General features: G+C 40.3%; 3 protein-coding genes across 3 annotated transcripts; all 3 read right to left on the minus strand.

Annotated features, from left to right (window-relative positions):
* Positions 1-989: 989 nt before the first annotated feature.
* N7516_002212 (putative mitochondrial carrier protein (Pet8)) lies at positions 990-1975 on the minus strand (the record flags this gene model as incomplete). The annotated part of the gene is made up of 2 exons (XM_057214932.1): positions 990-1892; positions 1943-1975. 2 exons carry the CDS (start codon positions 1973-1975, stop codon positions 990-992), a joined length of 936 nt encoding a protein of 311 aa, XP_057076815.1.
* A 794-nt stretch (positions 1976-2769) lies between these two features.
* N7516_002213 (uncharacterized protein) lies at positions 2770-3323 on the minus strand (the record flags this gene model as incomplete). The annotated part of the gene is made up of 4 exons (XM_057214933.1): positions 2770-2851; positions 2911-2972; positions 2997-3039; positions 3112-3323. 4 exons carry the CDS (start codon positions 3321-3323, stop codon positions 2770-2772), a joined length of 399 nt encoding a protein of 132 aa, XP_057076816.1.
* A 10491-nt stretch (positions 3324-13814) lies between these two features.
* Positions 13815-14927, minus strand: N7516_002214 (NmrA/HSCARG family protein; the record flags this gene model as incomplete). The annotated part of the gene is made up of 3 exons (XM_057214934.1): positions 13815-14074; positions 14144-14476; positions 14528-14927. The coding sequence occupies 3 exons, from the start codon at positions 14925-14927 to the stop codon at positions 13815-13817; spliced, it is 993 nt and encodes a 330-aa protein (XP_057076817.1).
* Between the last annotated feature and the right edge of the window lie 230 nt (positions 14928-15157).

The raw sequence follows: 15157 nt of genomic DNA on the forward strand, positions 1-15157 counted from the left end.
TTTTTCTTTCCTGCTTATGAACGTCCTTCCGTTTCCTCTCGCTTATCCTCTGTATCCTCTTGATTTGCTAGCGAGGGTATCTGTTCCTCGAACGATGGATGGTCTTGTCTCGTGTCCGTTGAATGTAGTGAAACGGCGCGACCAGTATCCATTTACTCCTGGCATTCTCTCTTCCTCCAACCCCCCCTCTTTGTCCTCAACCTCACGCTCTACATCTCCTGTGTCTTCTTCCGTTTAAGTTTCCTGATTTATCTCGGTTTCATTTCACCTAATCTCTAACCTCATCTGAGACGGCTTCATGACGCTTGGGATCGGGGATTGGTGTTCGGGCGGAACAGGTGGTGAAGGGTATCTGCTTTTTACCCGTGACGAGGTTTGCTTTTCGTCGTTTTCTTTTTTCTCAGGCGAAGGGAGTTTTGTCTGTTCCTTGTACGTGTTTATTGTGCCCTTCGTCCTATGCGAGGCTCAATCAAGAATAGAGCATGGCTTTGTTCATTTTCAGTCTTCGGTGTTCTTCTGTAGACAATCAGTAGAATTACTGGTAAATGTAGACCAAGATACCCTTGCGGCCTTGCCGTGGAGTGAGTCTTGTGCATATGCTTGTTTATCGTGACACTAATACACACATGGTTCCCCGGACTATCGTGTACCTTGTGAAGTAGGTATGTGCATATAGCACGTGGAATATGCCCGGGATTCCGAGAGGCCAATACGCATAACATCTTCTAAGGATGGTGTAACTCTTGGGAGAGTTAATAAGCCTGGGGTGTTATCTATTACTCCCCTATACCCTGTTCTGCACGCACCTTTTATAGTGAATGGGCGCCTTATAAATCTAACGATGGAAGCGTGCCTTTTCATTTTATACTTCTAATAGGCGGCTCCTGTTTTTCAGTTTGTTCTAAGACGACGCAAGGAGGAGAGTGATTCTATTACATTATACATATCTTATAATACATTTAACCTGGAATGATCTCCAGCCGTGCCAACTACAAGGCTTGATAATTGCACAAGTATATCTTAGCCCCCTCATAACATCCAATATAAAGTCCACTCCCCACAACCGCTGCCACGCAGGTCAGAGTAGATCCCCGAAACAACCCAGCCACCCCCTCCTTCCGTAGCACACCTCGAGCAATAGCAAATGCCCCGACCCGGGATGGTAAGCCAGGTTGTTTCCCCTTGAGACTCGACCGGGTACTACCCGTCTGTCCACCAACCGCAAGCCTCATCCTCGTCTTGACCACATGGATAGGAACAAAGAACCAAGAAGCACAACCCCCGGCAACCCCAGCACCCAAAACAGTGGCTTCAAGCTGCTGTCTAATATCATTTTTATCCGTCTTCCACCGCTCAAGCAAACCCTCCTTAAACATCTCATACAAACAAAACGTAAGACACATACTCGGTAATTGACTCGCGACTAACGCACCATACCCAGCCCACAGACTAGAAGGATATTTCCTAAACTGGCGCAGCATTTCCACCGTCGGAGACGGACCTCGTCTAGCATTAACTGGCCGCTGGTAAACCTGGGCATTCTGCTTCAATACCTCAGCCGGGTTCTGGATAGCGCAAGCCAGCAGTTCAGCGACAGCACTGCTAGCAACATGCATCAGCGGCCGCGGGACATCGAGAAAATATCCAGCGGACTGTGCATTGTCGAACGCTGTCTTTGAGGCTTCGTATGCTGTGAAGAAAGCCGCTGATGAAACTGTGCCTGCGACAAAGGTTGGTCCGAAGCCTTGGTACAGCCCGTTGAAGAGAGTGCGGCTGAGTGTGCCGTTTAGGTGCTTGTAGACGCTGCTGTACATTGGGGATTGCATGCGTGTTATTACTGTGTCCATTGGGTGGATGGCGCCTTCGCTGGCTAGCGCGGCGATTATTGAGGCCTGGTTGGTTAGATGGGGGTTTGGGGTAGGAGTGGGATGGGTGGACTTACTGTTGTTATTTCTAAGCCATTGAAGGTGGACATTTTGTTTTAAATCTTTTCTTTAAAGGCACCGGAAGGGATGGTTGTGGCTCTGCGTTGAATGTATAAAAATCACGGACAGGCAGGCCAGGCCAGGCTGACGTCGGGGTCCGCGGAACCCGACCTCCTGTGTTCGCAACTCCGAGCCTGACCCATCTGTTTAAATTAGATATTATTTGAATTTTATATTGCTAGGAGGTTAAATATTTATTATTGATATATTATATTAAATTGATTAGTTTTCAAACACTATCGTAGGTTAAGGTTAGGTCTTCTACAGTAGGTATATATCCTACTAGAAATTGGCCCTGTAGAAGTTGACATTTAGGAGTTCGTCATTAGTTATTAGACCTTAACTTGTAGGTAATAGCAAGCTAGCGGTATGTCTCAAAAAATTTGGGATTTGCTATCTCGGGTGGATAGCTCGCTACGAATCGAAGGAATGTATCAAATACCGCATCCTCCTTAGTAACGAAGCAGAAAACTCGAGAAACCCGAAGTTCGAGCATATCATTGAGCCGGTCGTAGCAGGCTTAGATGATACGCCCGTGTCGAGGCCCGAAGAGCGAAATCAAGAGTACCTATATAAAAAGAGATCGTTAGTACTAGTTGACAGAGTTTATCTCGGTCTCGAACCCCGGCTGAGTTCGGCGGAACGTAACGACCTAAGCGATTGATCCTAGATCACTTAGTAGTAGACTGTCTTCCTTACTATTCCCGTCCGTATATATGATGAAACGGATAGAGGGCCTAATGAGGACTTCCCTATCCTACTATCCTTCTAACAAGCTAAGTCTCTAGCCCGGGGTATCAACGCCTCGACATTTTCCACTTGTAGAGAAAAGGAATCCCTTATTACCGCTAGTAAACTCTTCGAAACTATACGCCATTAGAACTATCTCTCGTAAAGAATCGTAAATATGCACTAGTATCCTTACTCAATATAACTCCACCCGAGTGTACCGCTTAGGCGAGTCTTCGATTTGCTATGATGGTTGAACTATGCCGTGATAAAGAGGAGTACCTGTTGCGTGGCGCGTGTGGCGTCCCAGTTAGGCCGAAGCTGCCTTTTGAGATCCTAATCCGGCATATTCAGGCTGGCTTTCAGCGAGTTGGCCCCAGAGGCCGAGATCTTCCACGGTATGATGTCCTCCTTAGAAACCGGCATGAAAAGCCATGGGGTCTCGGGGCCCCAAGAATCTTCGTCGTTCTGGTCAAAACCCTTAGCGGAGACTCCTAGGTCCAGAATTTCAGATTTTGTGAGATATGCGTGGTCGATCACCTCTAACGTATTCAGGATGTTGACCACAACATCCTTTATCTTGGGGGACGGGGAAGAGGTGGGTGTCATTGGAGCATGTTTAACGTTTAGAAATCCGGACCACTTCCAATATTGTTCGAAATACGGGAGATGAAGGTGGAAGAGATGTAACCGGAAACATGCGTTAGAGTACCTATCTGCGTTAAGGGTGGGATGGGTTCTGGGATTTGGGATAAAGTGATGTGGTCAACTGTTCACGATAAAGTATCCAGGTACGAAAAGTTAGAAAAGCTAGGTTCGCATTTCAACCTTTACAGGAATTACCTAGGTAGTAACCAAGAGACACAAGCTTAATTTTTGACACTTACAAACCGCCAAGAACGTGGAGATATCTACATTTGTATGGAGATGAAAAGCTTCATTTTTGACACTTGTGAACGCCAGCAGAATTACCTAGGTAACTACCTAGGTAGGTACCTACTTTGATTACTAAGGCATATGTAATAGTAATTCAGGTATCTTAATTTTCTGCCGTTCTAAAATAAGGCATTCAGGCATCAAATTACCCTATAAAACTGTTTTGAACCCGAGCACAATAAGACTGGGGGTAATAACTATAGACCTTGTGTTGTACTGTACTCCGTACTGAAAAGGATCATCCCTGAAGCGTCACCTGATCTACAAAGCGGTTTCCCGATTGAAGGCCAGAAGAACCTATCAAAGATAAGTAGCGGTGTAGAAGGCATTGTTCCACACTGTCTGTACGGAGTAAGGTTCCGAAGACTTACAGTCATGTTGCATGAGTATTTGCACCCCTGGTACTTCGGAAATTAGGGTTCCACTTCTTTTCTGCCAGTTATAACCTCTTATTGAGTGCGCGCGCGTCGTGTATAGCTTATACTAGTAGGAATAGGTAGGCGGTAAAGAAAAGCGGTCAATAGTGGAAGTACTAGGGGTGCAAATACTTATGCAACGCCACTGTATACCCTTTATAGATGATTTGATGCCTGAATGCTTGACTTTAAAACGGCAGAAAAATTAAAATACCTTAAAATACCTGAATTTCTATTACAAAAAAAGTTTAGTAATCATAGTACCATTCCAACCTTGGAAGGTTATGTCAAATTGCAAGGTTGCATACATGGGATGATACAGATTATGTAATCTAGCTTAGTCATAAACCGCACAGAAACAGCAGTTTCTATTATGTAGAAAATGCAGAGTTCTCCATATCAGCCCTGAGGTCCATACATTTCAATACGTCAGATTTCTGTCAGTTATGAGCCCGGCTTTGTTCCATTAAACATCAACTCAAAGATCAACCCTGCTTCCATCGATACTGAGGTAGTCAAAGTGACAGAAAGTCATCTACCTAGCGACGAAGCAACCCCTAAATCGAAGAAAAATCGGAAATCTATCTAAATTATGGCCGATTATCTCTCCGCGGGTCTATCCTCCCGCGTTATCCTTAAGGACACCGAAACTTAGGATATATAGATCGCTAATATCGAATCGATTGTAGTACAATTTGACGTTTAGGAGCTATATAATCCTAGTAAAGAAAAAGAACCGGAGATACGGAAAGCTCCGGTAGAGATTATATCGATTAAAGAAGCGGAGAAAAAGTATGGCGATAAATAGGTCGATACTTATAAAGTGATTTAATCGAACTAGTCGATAAAGAACACGCTCTATACCTAAGAAAAGAAGGGATTAAGTATGATTATAACAGTAATCCGGAATAGCGTTTACGTAAACTTCTAGCCGTTTATTATAGACTATAAGACTCTATATAGTCTACTCCGAAACCTTCGAGAAAGGTTCGCCTCGGAGTATAATCCGACCTATTCTACTAGGCTCCGTTAATAATAGAGAAGCCTAGATAGAGGGTTAGATAAAAATATAAATATTAACAAATAGTTATTAAACTAGGAGATAGTTTAATTAAGCTATAAAAAAGTAGGAATACTAGAAGTAAATACCAGCTACCCGTAAGCGACCACTTGGGGTGGATACGCATACGGGTGATATTTCGCTGAGCTTAGCAGAAGCAAAAAGATTTAGCTTTCAAGAAGGCTTAAGAAGATACCTATAGCTAGGTCTATATAGGGATATAGGCGATAAAGAGGGGTAGGGGAATTTAACCTCCCCCAACCCCCCACCCCTAAGGGGGTGGGGGGTAGGGGAGGAATTATAATACTTGACTAAGATATTAGTCCTAGAGAGAGAGTATTAGCTATATAGGCAGCTGCTAAGCTAGCTAGTAGCTAGATTAGTAGCTAGTAGCTAGTAGCTAGATTAGGAGCTAGGAGCTAGATTAGGAGCTAGGAGCTAGGTTAGTAGCTAGGAGCTAGGTTAGTAGCTAGGAGCTAGGTTAGTAGCTAGGAGCTAGGTTAGTAGCTAGGAGCTATGGTTAGTAGGTAGCTTAGTAGGTAGCTTAGTAGGTAGCTTAGTAGGTAGCTTAATAGCTAGCTTAGTATCTAGTAGGTAGTTTACTATCTAGGCTACTATCTAGCTTAGTAGCTAGCTAGGCTACTATCTAGATTAGTAGCTAGTTTAGTAGCTAGCTTAGTAGGTAGTTTATAGCTAGCTTAGTAGGTAGTTTACTATCTAGGCTACTATCTAGCTTAGCAGCTAGTTTAGTAGCTAGCTTAGTAGGTAGTTTATAGCTAGCTTAGTAGGTAGTTTACTATCTAGGCTACTATCTAGCTTAGCAGCTAGTTTAGTAGCTAGCTTAGTAGGTAGTTTATAGCTAGCTTAGTATCTAGTAGGTAGTTTACTATCTAGGCTACTATCTAGCTTAGCAGCTAGTTTAGTAGCTAGCTTAGTAGGTAGTTTATAGCTAGCTTAGTAGGTAGTTTAGTAGCTAGCTTAGTATTTAGTAGGTAGTTTACTATCTAGCTTAGTATCTAGTAGGTAGTTTACTATCTAGGCTACTATCTAGCTTAGTAGCTAGATTACCCGCCTAATTAATAGCTAGTTAGTAGGTAGTTTAGTAGGTAGTTTAGTAGGTAGTTTAGTAGCTAGCTTAGTAGGTAGTTTACTATCTAGGCTACTATCTAGCTTAGCAGCTAGTTTAGTAGCTAGCTTAGTAGGTAGTTTAGTAGCTAGCTTAGTATCTAGTAGGTAGTTTACTATCTAGGCTACTATCTAGATTAGTAGCTAGTTTAGCAGCTAGGTTAGTAGCTAGATTACCCGCTTAATTAATAGCTAGTTAGTAGGTAGATTAGTAGTTTAGTTAGCTTACTATCTAGATTAGGGGGTTAGATTACTATCTAGACTATTATATAGCTAAGATAGTCTATAATCTAATCTAATCTAGATTATAGATCGAGTATCTAATCTAAATAATCTACTAATCGATCTAATCTAATCTAATCTAGATTTTACTATCGAGTATCTAATCTAATCGATCTAATCTAATCTAGATTCTAATCTAATCGATCTACTAATCGGTAGTCTAATTAAAGTAATTTATTTTTATTTTAGTCGGAGCCGGGTTCGAACACGCGACTTTTAAGATATATATCGTATTTAACCACTACGCTATATACCTAGTTTTTTCTATATTTATCCTATACTTACCTATAACCGTACTCTTTAGTTAGTAGAACCCCTATACTATTACCGGATTATATAGCGGTATAAGCGCTTACTAATACTTATAGTAGCTAGGGTTTAAACCCTCTTTTAATTAGGAGGTAATACCTAAGTATCTTATCTAGGCTTACTTTTATACCGTTCTATATATATATATATATAATTCGCTTAGTAAAGTTAAATTAAATTAAATACGTAACCTTAGAATTATATCGTAATTACGTAATCGCCGCCGAATCCGGCGTAGATTAGATATATCCCGGGATTACGTAATATAGCTAGTTAGTGCCTTAGGCTATTGATTATATAGTGATCACGTGATCGCTATCTAATCCGGCGTAGATTAGATATATTACCGCCTAATCCGGCGTTAATTAGATATATCACGTGATGTATTACGTAATATAGGTAGTTAGTACCTTAGGCGCCTTAGGCTACTTATTATATAGTGATAGCCGCCTAATCCGGCGTAGATCGGTATATATCACGTGATTATAGGGTACTCACGTGATCGCCGCTTAATCCGGCGTAGATCGGTATATATCACGTGATTATAGGGTGCTTACGTAATCGCCGCCTAATCCGGCGTGGATCGGTATATATCACGTGATTATAGGGTGCTCACGTGATCGCCGCCTAATCCGGCGTGGATCGGTATATATCACGTGATTATAGGGTGCTCACGTGATCGCCGCCTAATCCGGCGTGGATCGGTATATATCACGTGATTATAGGGTGCTTACATAATCGCCGCCTAATCCGGCGTGGATCGGTATATATCACGTGATTATAGGGTGCTTACGTGATCGCCGCCTAATCCGGCGTGGATCGGTATATATCACGTGATTATAGGGTGCTCACGTGATCGCCGCCTAATCCGGCGTGGATCGGTATATATCACGTAATTATAGGGTGCTCACGTGATCGCCGCCTAATCCTAAGTGGATCGGTGTATTTCACGTGATCTATATATATATCACGTGCTTTATCAGGCACCAAGGTATCTATATCTCAAAGTCGAATCACGTGACTAACCCTACCCTGATCACATGAGGAGTGAATTCTACAGCCAATCAGAGGCCAGGATCTCAGAATTCGCAAGGCGGGTTTTTTGGCATAGTATTCTTGACTATATTGCCTGTATTATTTGCTTCGCTTACGCTCAGCAAAAATATTTTAACTTAGTTCCTCGATACTATCTTAGTAATATTACCTAGATTCTACGAGATATAGACTCTAAGACTATAAGATAAAGAAGATATCGGATTTACTAAGCTTCTTAACCGATATTAAGTATACTAGAAGATCACCTATAGTAAGCTAGTTACTAATCAAAGGGGTATCTCTAAAGCTACTTTTTCGATATAGTAAGGCTATAAAGAAGCTAAGCTAAAGACCTTAGATAAAAAGTTAGCTAATATAAAGTCAGCTAGAAAAGAACTACCGTTTAAATTAAAGCTATATCTATATAGACAGAACTATAGACGGTACCTACCTTAGAAGTATTAGGATATCTTTAATAAGGATAAGCCTTCTAGGTATACTAGAAATAAAGAAGCTAAGTAGAAATAAGAGAAAGCTATAAAGACTAACCCTACTTAGAAGGCCTAGGTTAACAAGAGACGTTAAGAAAACCTAGCATAATAGGGGAAGGCAGCGCAGCAAGCAAATACCACCCTTAATAATAAAGATGACTTATTATATAGGTTCTTCTCTATATAGGCTGCTAAGCTATAGGCCGGCGGGCTAAAGGTAGGCAAGCCTTAAGAAGGTAAGCTATAGGCCGGCGGGCTAAAGGTAGGTAAGCCTTAAGAAGGTAAGCCACAAGCCGGCGTACTAAAGACAGGCAAGCCATAAGAAAGTAAGCCCTAAGTAAGTAAGCCGGCGGCTAGCAAGCAAATTCTAATCTTTACCACTATTATATCCACCTAAATCTATAAAGCCGAACTAATTAGACGGAGATAGGTAGTCGATACCGGCGCGTAGATATATATCTATAATAATCGGGAGTTATTCGAAACTTTCGAAGATATATAAAGCAGCGTTAGGATAGGAGATACGGAAATAAGTATCGACGGGGTAGGTACTATAGTAATCTATAGTATTAATATAATCGATAGTAGTAAAGTAGTTAAAATAAAGCTATATAATACTAAGTACTCGCCTAATTTCTATAGTAATCTAATATCTAATAGATTGATAATAAAGGCGGGGATAGTAATAAACTTTAGAAAGAACTATATCGAAACAACTACTAGAAAACCGGTATATAGAGTATATTAGGACTAGAAGTTGATATAGTTAAAATAATTAAAGACATCGAAGGATATAGCTCTTACTACTATAAAAAAGTTAGTAAGTAAGCTAAAGTCAGAAGCTTTAATCTAAACTTAGTATAGGCGCCTAGGCTATATTAGTTAGTAACGTCTTACTAAGCTAATAGAGATAACTAAAGAGATTACTATTAAAAGTAACCCTAGTAAAGAGAAGTAGGTATATAAAGCTTATTAATTAGTAGATACCCTAAAATAAATCTCTCGCCGGAAAATAGGCTAAGTATATAGTATATTTAGACGTATCTACTTCGATCTAGTATAGAATCAAACTACTTATAATAGATATATCTAGATAACGTATTTTTACCTTAATAGTATTAAGTGCTACTTTATCTTTATATATACTAAGAAAAGTAAATACTAAATAGTTGTTAGGAAGTTCCTAGTATTAGTTAAGAACTAGCTAAAAATCGAGATTAGGGTATTCTACTATAATAATAAGCGGAGTATAGGTCTCGAAGTTAAAATAATAATAGAAGCTAAAGGATATATAATTAAGCATTCGCTATCTAGCTTACCGGAGATAAATAGTCCTACCGAGAGATCTAGGGAGATAGTAGTAAGAACTACTAGAGTTCTAATTAATAATATAGATCTCCCTAAGAACCTATAGCTAGAGGTAATATATATAGTAGTATATATCCTTAATAGAATACTAATAAAGATTAGAGATTAATAGATTATACCTTAGAAAGAACTAATAAAATATACTGTACTAGATAGTATCTATCACTAAGAGATCAACCTTTTAAACATAAGGTTATATAGCTATCTAACGTACTCGAGAATCATTAAGAGAGTATAATCAGATAAGATAGTACCTAGAGTAGAGATAGGATATCTTATAGGGTATATCTCTAAAAACCTATATAAAGTATAGTTTCCCTATAAAGGACGTACTAGTATAAGAAGGGTAGACGTTATTAAAAATACCGTTTTCGATAAATCGAGAAGGTATTCGAAATCGATAACGATATCTAAAGAAGAAGATACTATTAGTACTATAATAAATAGACTAAGCATCTAGAACTAGCCGTAGGTGCTTACTAATAATAAAGTATAAGCTAAGATCAGTACCTAGATAGAGATACCTAGATCGATAGTAAGGATAGCTCTATAAGATAATACCGAGTATACCGAGTAAGCTAGAGATAATATAGCTAATATAGCTAATAATACAGCTAATAATACAATTAATATAAATAATAAAGAGGTTAGGTATAGAACCCTACTATAGGTTAGAAAGGAAGCAGCTAGATTGCCTACCCCATAGTTAATAATTAGACTAAGAGAGCAAATAAAGAAGCAAACAATAGGAGAGCAAACAAATCCCTAGAGAGGCCTACTAAGAAGCTTCCTAGGTAGCTTCCTAGATATACCATCCTCCCTACTACTATTAAGGCTATTAAGATTATTAATATCACTATTAAACCCTCCGATTCTATTAAACCCATTAATTCTATCGAATCCGGAGCCCCGAGAAGCCATATTATCATCGCCGCTAGATCCGATCTCTGTGATCCCGTCGATCGAAACTAGGGGGGTAGATAGGGATATAGATATAGAAGAGAGTAATAACGAAGTAGAGATAGAGAGATAGTTATAAAGAGAAATAACATACTTACCGGCACCGACGCCGTCCTATCGAGCGTCCTCCTAAGCACCAAAAGATATATCTAGAGATATTAATATATTAAATATCATTACGGGAAGTAGATCTAGGAGACTAAAGACGGATCTAGATTATACTATATACCTATCTCTTAATAAGACAGAGCTACTAAGCTTACTATATACCTTTTCTATAAGTATAAGTAAGAGATTCGATAAGAAGCTTTACCGAGATAAGCTACCTCCGCTACTAGAGAACTAGGCATAGATTAAGAAGTACCGGTTCGGAGAAGGATTTATAGTAGCGGCAAGCTTCGAAGTTTAGATACTTAAGAAGAAAGAGACCTATACCAAGGTACTAATTCCGAATCAAAGAGGAATCTAGATACTACCGTTAAAATAGATCTTTACCTATAAATTTAATACAAATAGATTTCTTAAGAAGTTTAAAGCGAGAATCTACGTTAGAGGTAATCTTTAATAGATATCGATAGAAGAGAAAAAGGTAGCTACCTTAGCTATTAAAATAGCGAGAGTAATCTTTACCTTAGTAGTAGCCTTTAATCTCGATATAATATAGAGAGACGTAGTTAATATATTCCTAAACTTAGTACTCTAAAGTAAGGTTTATACTAAGTGCCTATAAGGATTCGAAGTATAAGGTTAATACTAGCTACTCTATAGAGCTCTCTATAGCTTACGAATATCACTAAGATTGTAGTAGTAAGAAGTAATAAGGATACTAATAAAACTAGGCCTTACCCCGGTACTAGAAGATCCGTATATCTTTATTAAGAATAGTATTATCGTCTTCTTCTATATAGACGATATTATCGTTATAAATTATCTAAAATATACTAAGTAGGTAGCTAAGCTAGATAACGATATTAAGAAGCAATAGGAATTATAAGAACTAGAAGCAAACTAGTTCTTAAATATCCGTATTATTAGAGATAGAGATTAGATAAAACTCTAGCTATACTAAGATAGTTATATTAAAAGTATAGTAGCTAAGTATAGCTTAATCACTACTAGGAAAGTAGGGTCCTTAATAAGCATAGGGACTAAACCCCTTCTTCTATACGATAGAGTGGTATTACTAAGCTAGATTTATAGTTTCTAAGCTAAGGTTAGATCTACTTAGTATACTACTACTATCTCCCGGCTAGATATAGCAAAAGCTATAGCTAAACTAGCTAAATTTCTAACGAACCCTAGTCCGAAGTATATCGATACTATCGATCGAGTAATTCAATATCTCTATAAAACTAGGTTCTAGGCTATCGAGTATAGTATTAGACGATAAAGATCGGATAGAAAGACGTCCTTTCTATAAGACTAAGATAAAAACCTCGGTTTAGATAAAATAAAGGGTCTCTAGTTTACTATAAAGTCAGTTAAATTTATAAGCGATACTTTATTCGGAGATAATAAAGATAGGAAGAGTTCGGAAGGTTATATCTATAAGTTATATAGCGGTCCAATCGATTAGAAAGTATCGAAGCAAAAGACGGTAACAACGTCGACAACTAAGGTAGAGCTTCTTACTCTAGCAGAAGCCGGAAAAACCGTCTAATAGTAGCGTAGAGTCCTTAAAGTACTTAGCTTCCAACTAGATCATCCCTTATCTATTATATACGACAATCAGCAGATAGTCGATCGACGATATATACAAAGCTACGGCATATAGATATCAATCGATCCTAGATAAAGTAGGAAGTTAGTGTAGGCAGAGTCAATATAGACTAGGTTCTAACTACAGCGATGCCTATAGATAGACTTACAAAGGCGCTTCCAAGACAGAAGCAGCATCTCTTCCGAGAGATGATTAGAATGAGAGAAATCAGGCATCTGATTCATCCAGAAGAAGTAGAAAAGAAGTGAAGAAAATGAAGGATTTGGCAGCTCTTGAAAGCCAGGAAAATGTAGGCTTTAAGAGCTAGGGGGTGTGTCAAATTGCAAGGTTGCATACATGGGATGATACAGATTATGTAATCTAGCTTAGTCATAAACCGCACAGAAACAGCAGTTTCTATTATGTAGAAAATGCAGAGTTCTCCATATCAGCCCTGAGGTCCATACATTTCAATACGTCAGATTTCTGTCAGGTTATTCTCTTACGATTTGCAGGTGTCAAAAATGAAGCCTTTCATCTGCATACAAAATGAGCTATTATAGTATCAATAAATTTACCATACACTGTATAGAGTGGTGTAAAAAGCGGTGCTAAATAAGGCACCCAGGCATCAACTCTGTACGGTCCTGGTCCTTGGAATCATTGTGACGGAGTTGGAAGGCGGTCCGATAAAGGCAGTATAGTGGGATATTCATCAAGAGCAACCCACTCACTTCCTAGATATTCTCTCAACAAGCATCATCATCCAATGAATATCAGTTAGGCCCTCGGGCCCTTTTATTATTTTGTCCTTACATCGTGTGTGCTGTACTAGAACCAAAAATGCGCCACAAATACCGATTAGCGCGCGCCATCTCGGACGAGATTTAATCTGCAATAAGATATGTGTCGATCTGCCCATTTCTTGACCCACACAGGCGTGAAGTGGAGATGTCTTTTCTGTTTTAGTTTTTCTTCAGCTCCGGCGAACTCAGCCCCCTCCTGCAGCGGATCATATTCTGGAAAGGAACCCCCCAACGTGGAATAAACTACCCACTCCTCCATGTGGTTTTGTATGGTAAATCAGGTGAACTCGGAATACCCGATAACATGCCAATACTGGCTGGCCCCTGAGGAAGTCGATACAGATCTCCCGTTTGTGTGGAAAGAGATGGAAGATACCGAAATTCACACTTGGTGGCCCATGTACGTACATTTTTGCCCGTGGTATGGGCAAATTGCTAACATACTCAGTTATGTCGTTTACGGTCAGAAGCCGTGACCTTATCTTGATTATTATTTGGATGAGGGCACTGAGATGAACACAAGCCAAGTCAGTGAATAAAGACATTACTCAATAAATTCAAACCCCATAACCTGAGCTTCATTCCTATGATCTATCTGAAATATCTTCTGGGGTTATGGAAATTTGGCCTGGAAAAATTTACTCGCTGTGAGCAAAGCATGCTGCTCTTTGGGTCGGCCCAATGCCTCCGCGGTAATCTTTTTTAGTTCAGCAGCAGTGCTGTTCTCGCTGGGCTCATCACTGAAGTAGCGACCCCCAGTGTTCTGAGTGAAACCAAACATGAGCTTGACATCCTCCAACTCAGGAATCCCATGGGTGTCAAATGCTTCCCACGTGGGTAGGATTGGGACGAATCGAGACCTCTTTCTAGTAACTTGAAGAAAATTGTATCAGATTAGCTTATTAAAGCATAAAGACTATGCGGGGATTGTAAGGAGCATACCAGCTTCGAAATTGGCTGTCACCCCGTCAAACCCAAGGATCTCGCTCGCTCCGTGCAGGACACGGCCGTTCCAGCGAGTCGGGTCCAGGAAAACACCGTGAATGATATCTCCATAATCTTCACTGATGCTCAGGAAAGGGACCTTGTTGTCTCCACCCCAGTTTGGCACACGGAAGGTCAAAAATCCCTCGTCGTCAGGGAAGTGTGGGAATCCTCCAAAGACTGGAGCCACCTCCTTGACAAGGAAATTCTCGAAATACCACGCGGGGTTAACAACAACAAGTGACTGGAACTTGCCCAGCTCTCTGGCGTATTGTTCCACCCGATACTTCACTATGGGAAGTTAGAGTGAAGAGCGTTGTAGGGGGCTGCCATCCAACTTACTGTCCATTGCCTTCATGCTGACTTTACCTCCAGTCATCTGAGTGCATGGGGGACCGCCACTGTAGACCAGATCCCGAACACCCGCTTCGACTGCGGCATTGACAATTGCCTTGCCCAAATCGAACTCAGTTGGGCTATTAGGATCTTTCCATGCCTTATCGTCCGAGTTGATGTTGATATATAACCCCGACGCACCTTTCAAGGCAGTCACCATCTCTTGGTGGTTGAAGCCGCTTGCTTCAACCACTTCGGCTCCAGCCGAGGCCAATGCCTTACCAGCCTCAGAGCTAGCATTGCGCGTGATGGCACGAACCTTGAAGTGAGTGTTCTGAAGCAAGGAACGGGCCACGGCACCACCTTGGTTACCGGTGGCACCGATGACAGCAATAGAAGGATTCATTATTTGAGGAAGAGCTTAAGCTCTACGAAAACACTGTAGGTATGCAAAGGGCCAAAGGCGATATCCGAATATTGGAAATAGTGAACAGGCACTGGAAAGTAAACGGACTTGGTGACCGAATCTTGAAACAGCCTGTCTGTTCTCTTATGAAATACGTTATTGGAAAAGATGTTCCCACCTGTTCCTTCAACCTGGAGCGGTGTGACATTTGGTTGGAGCTAGGTAATACC

Source organism: Penicillium verrucosum, assembly GCF_028828655.1.
Source record: "Penicillium verrucosum strain IBT 35672 chromosome Unknown utg000001l_segment0_segment0, whole genome shotgun sequence".
Lineage (NCBI taxonomy): Eukaryota > Fungi > Ascomycota > Eurotiomycetes > Eurotiales > Aspergillaceae > Penicillium > Penicillium verrucosum.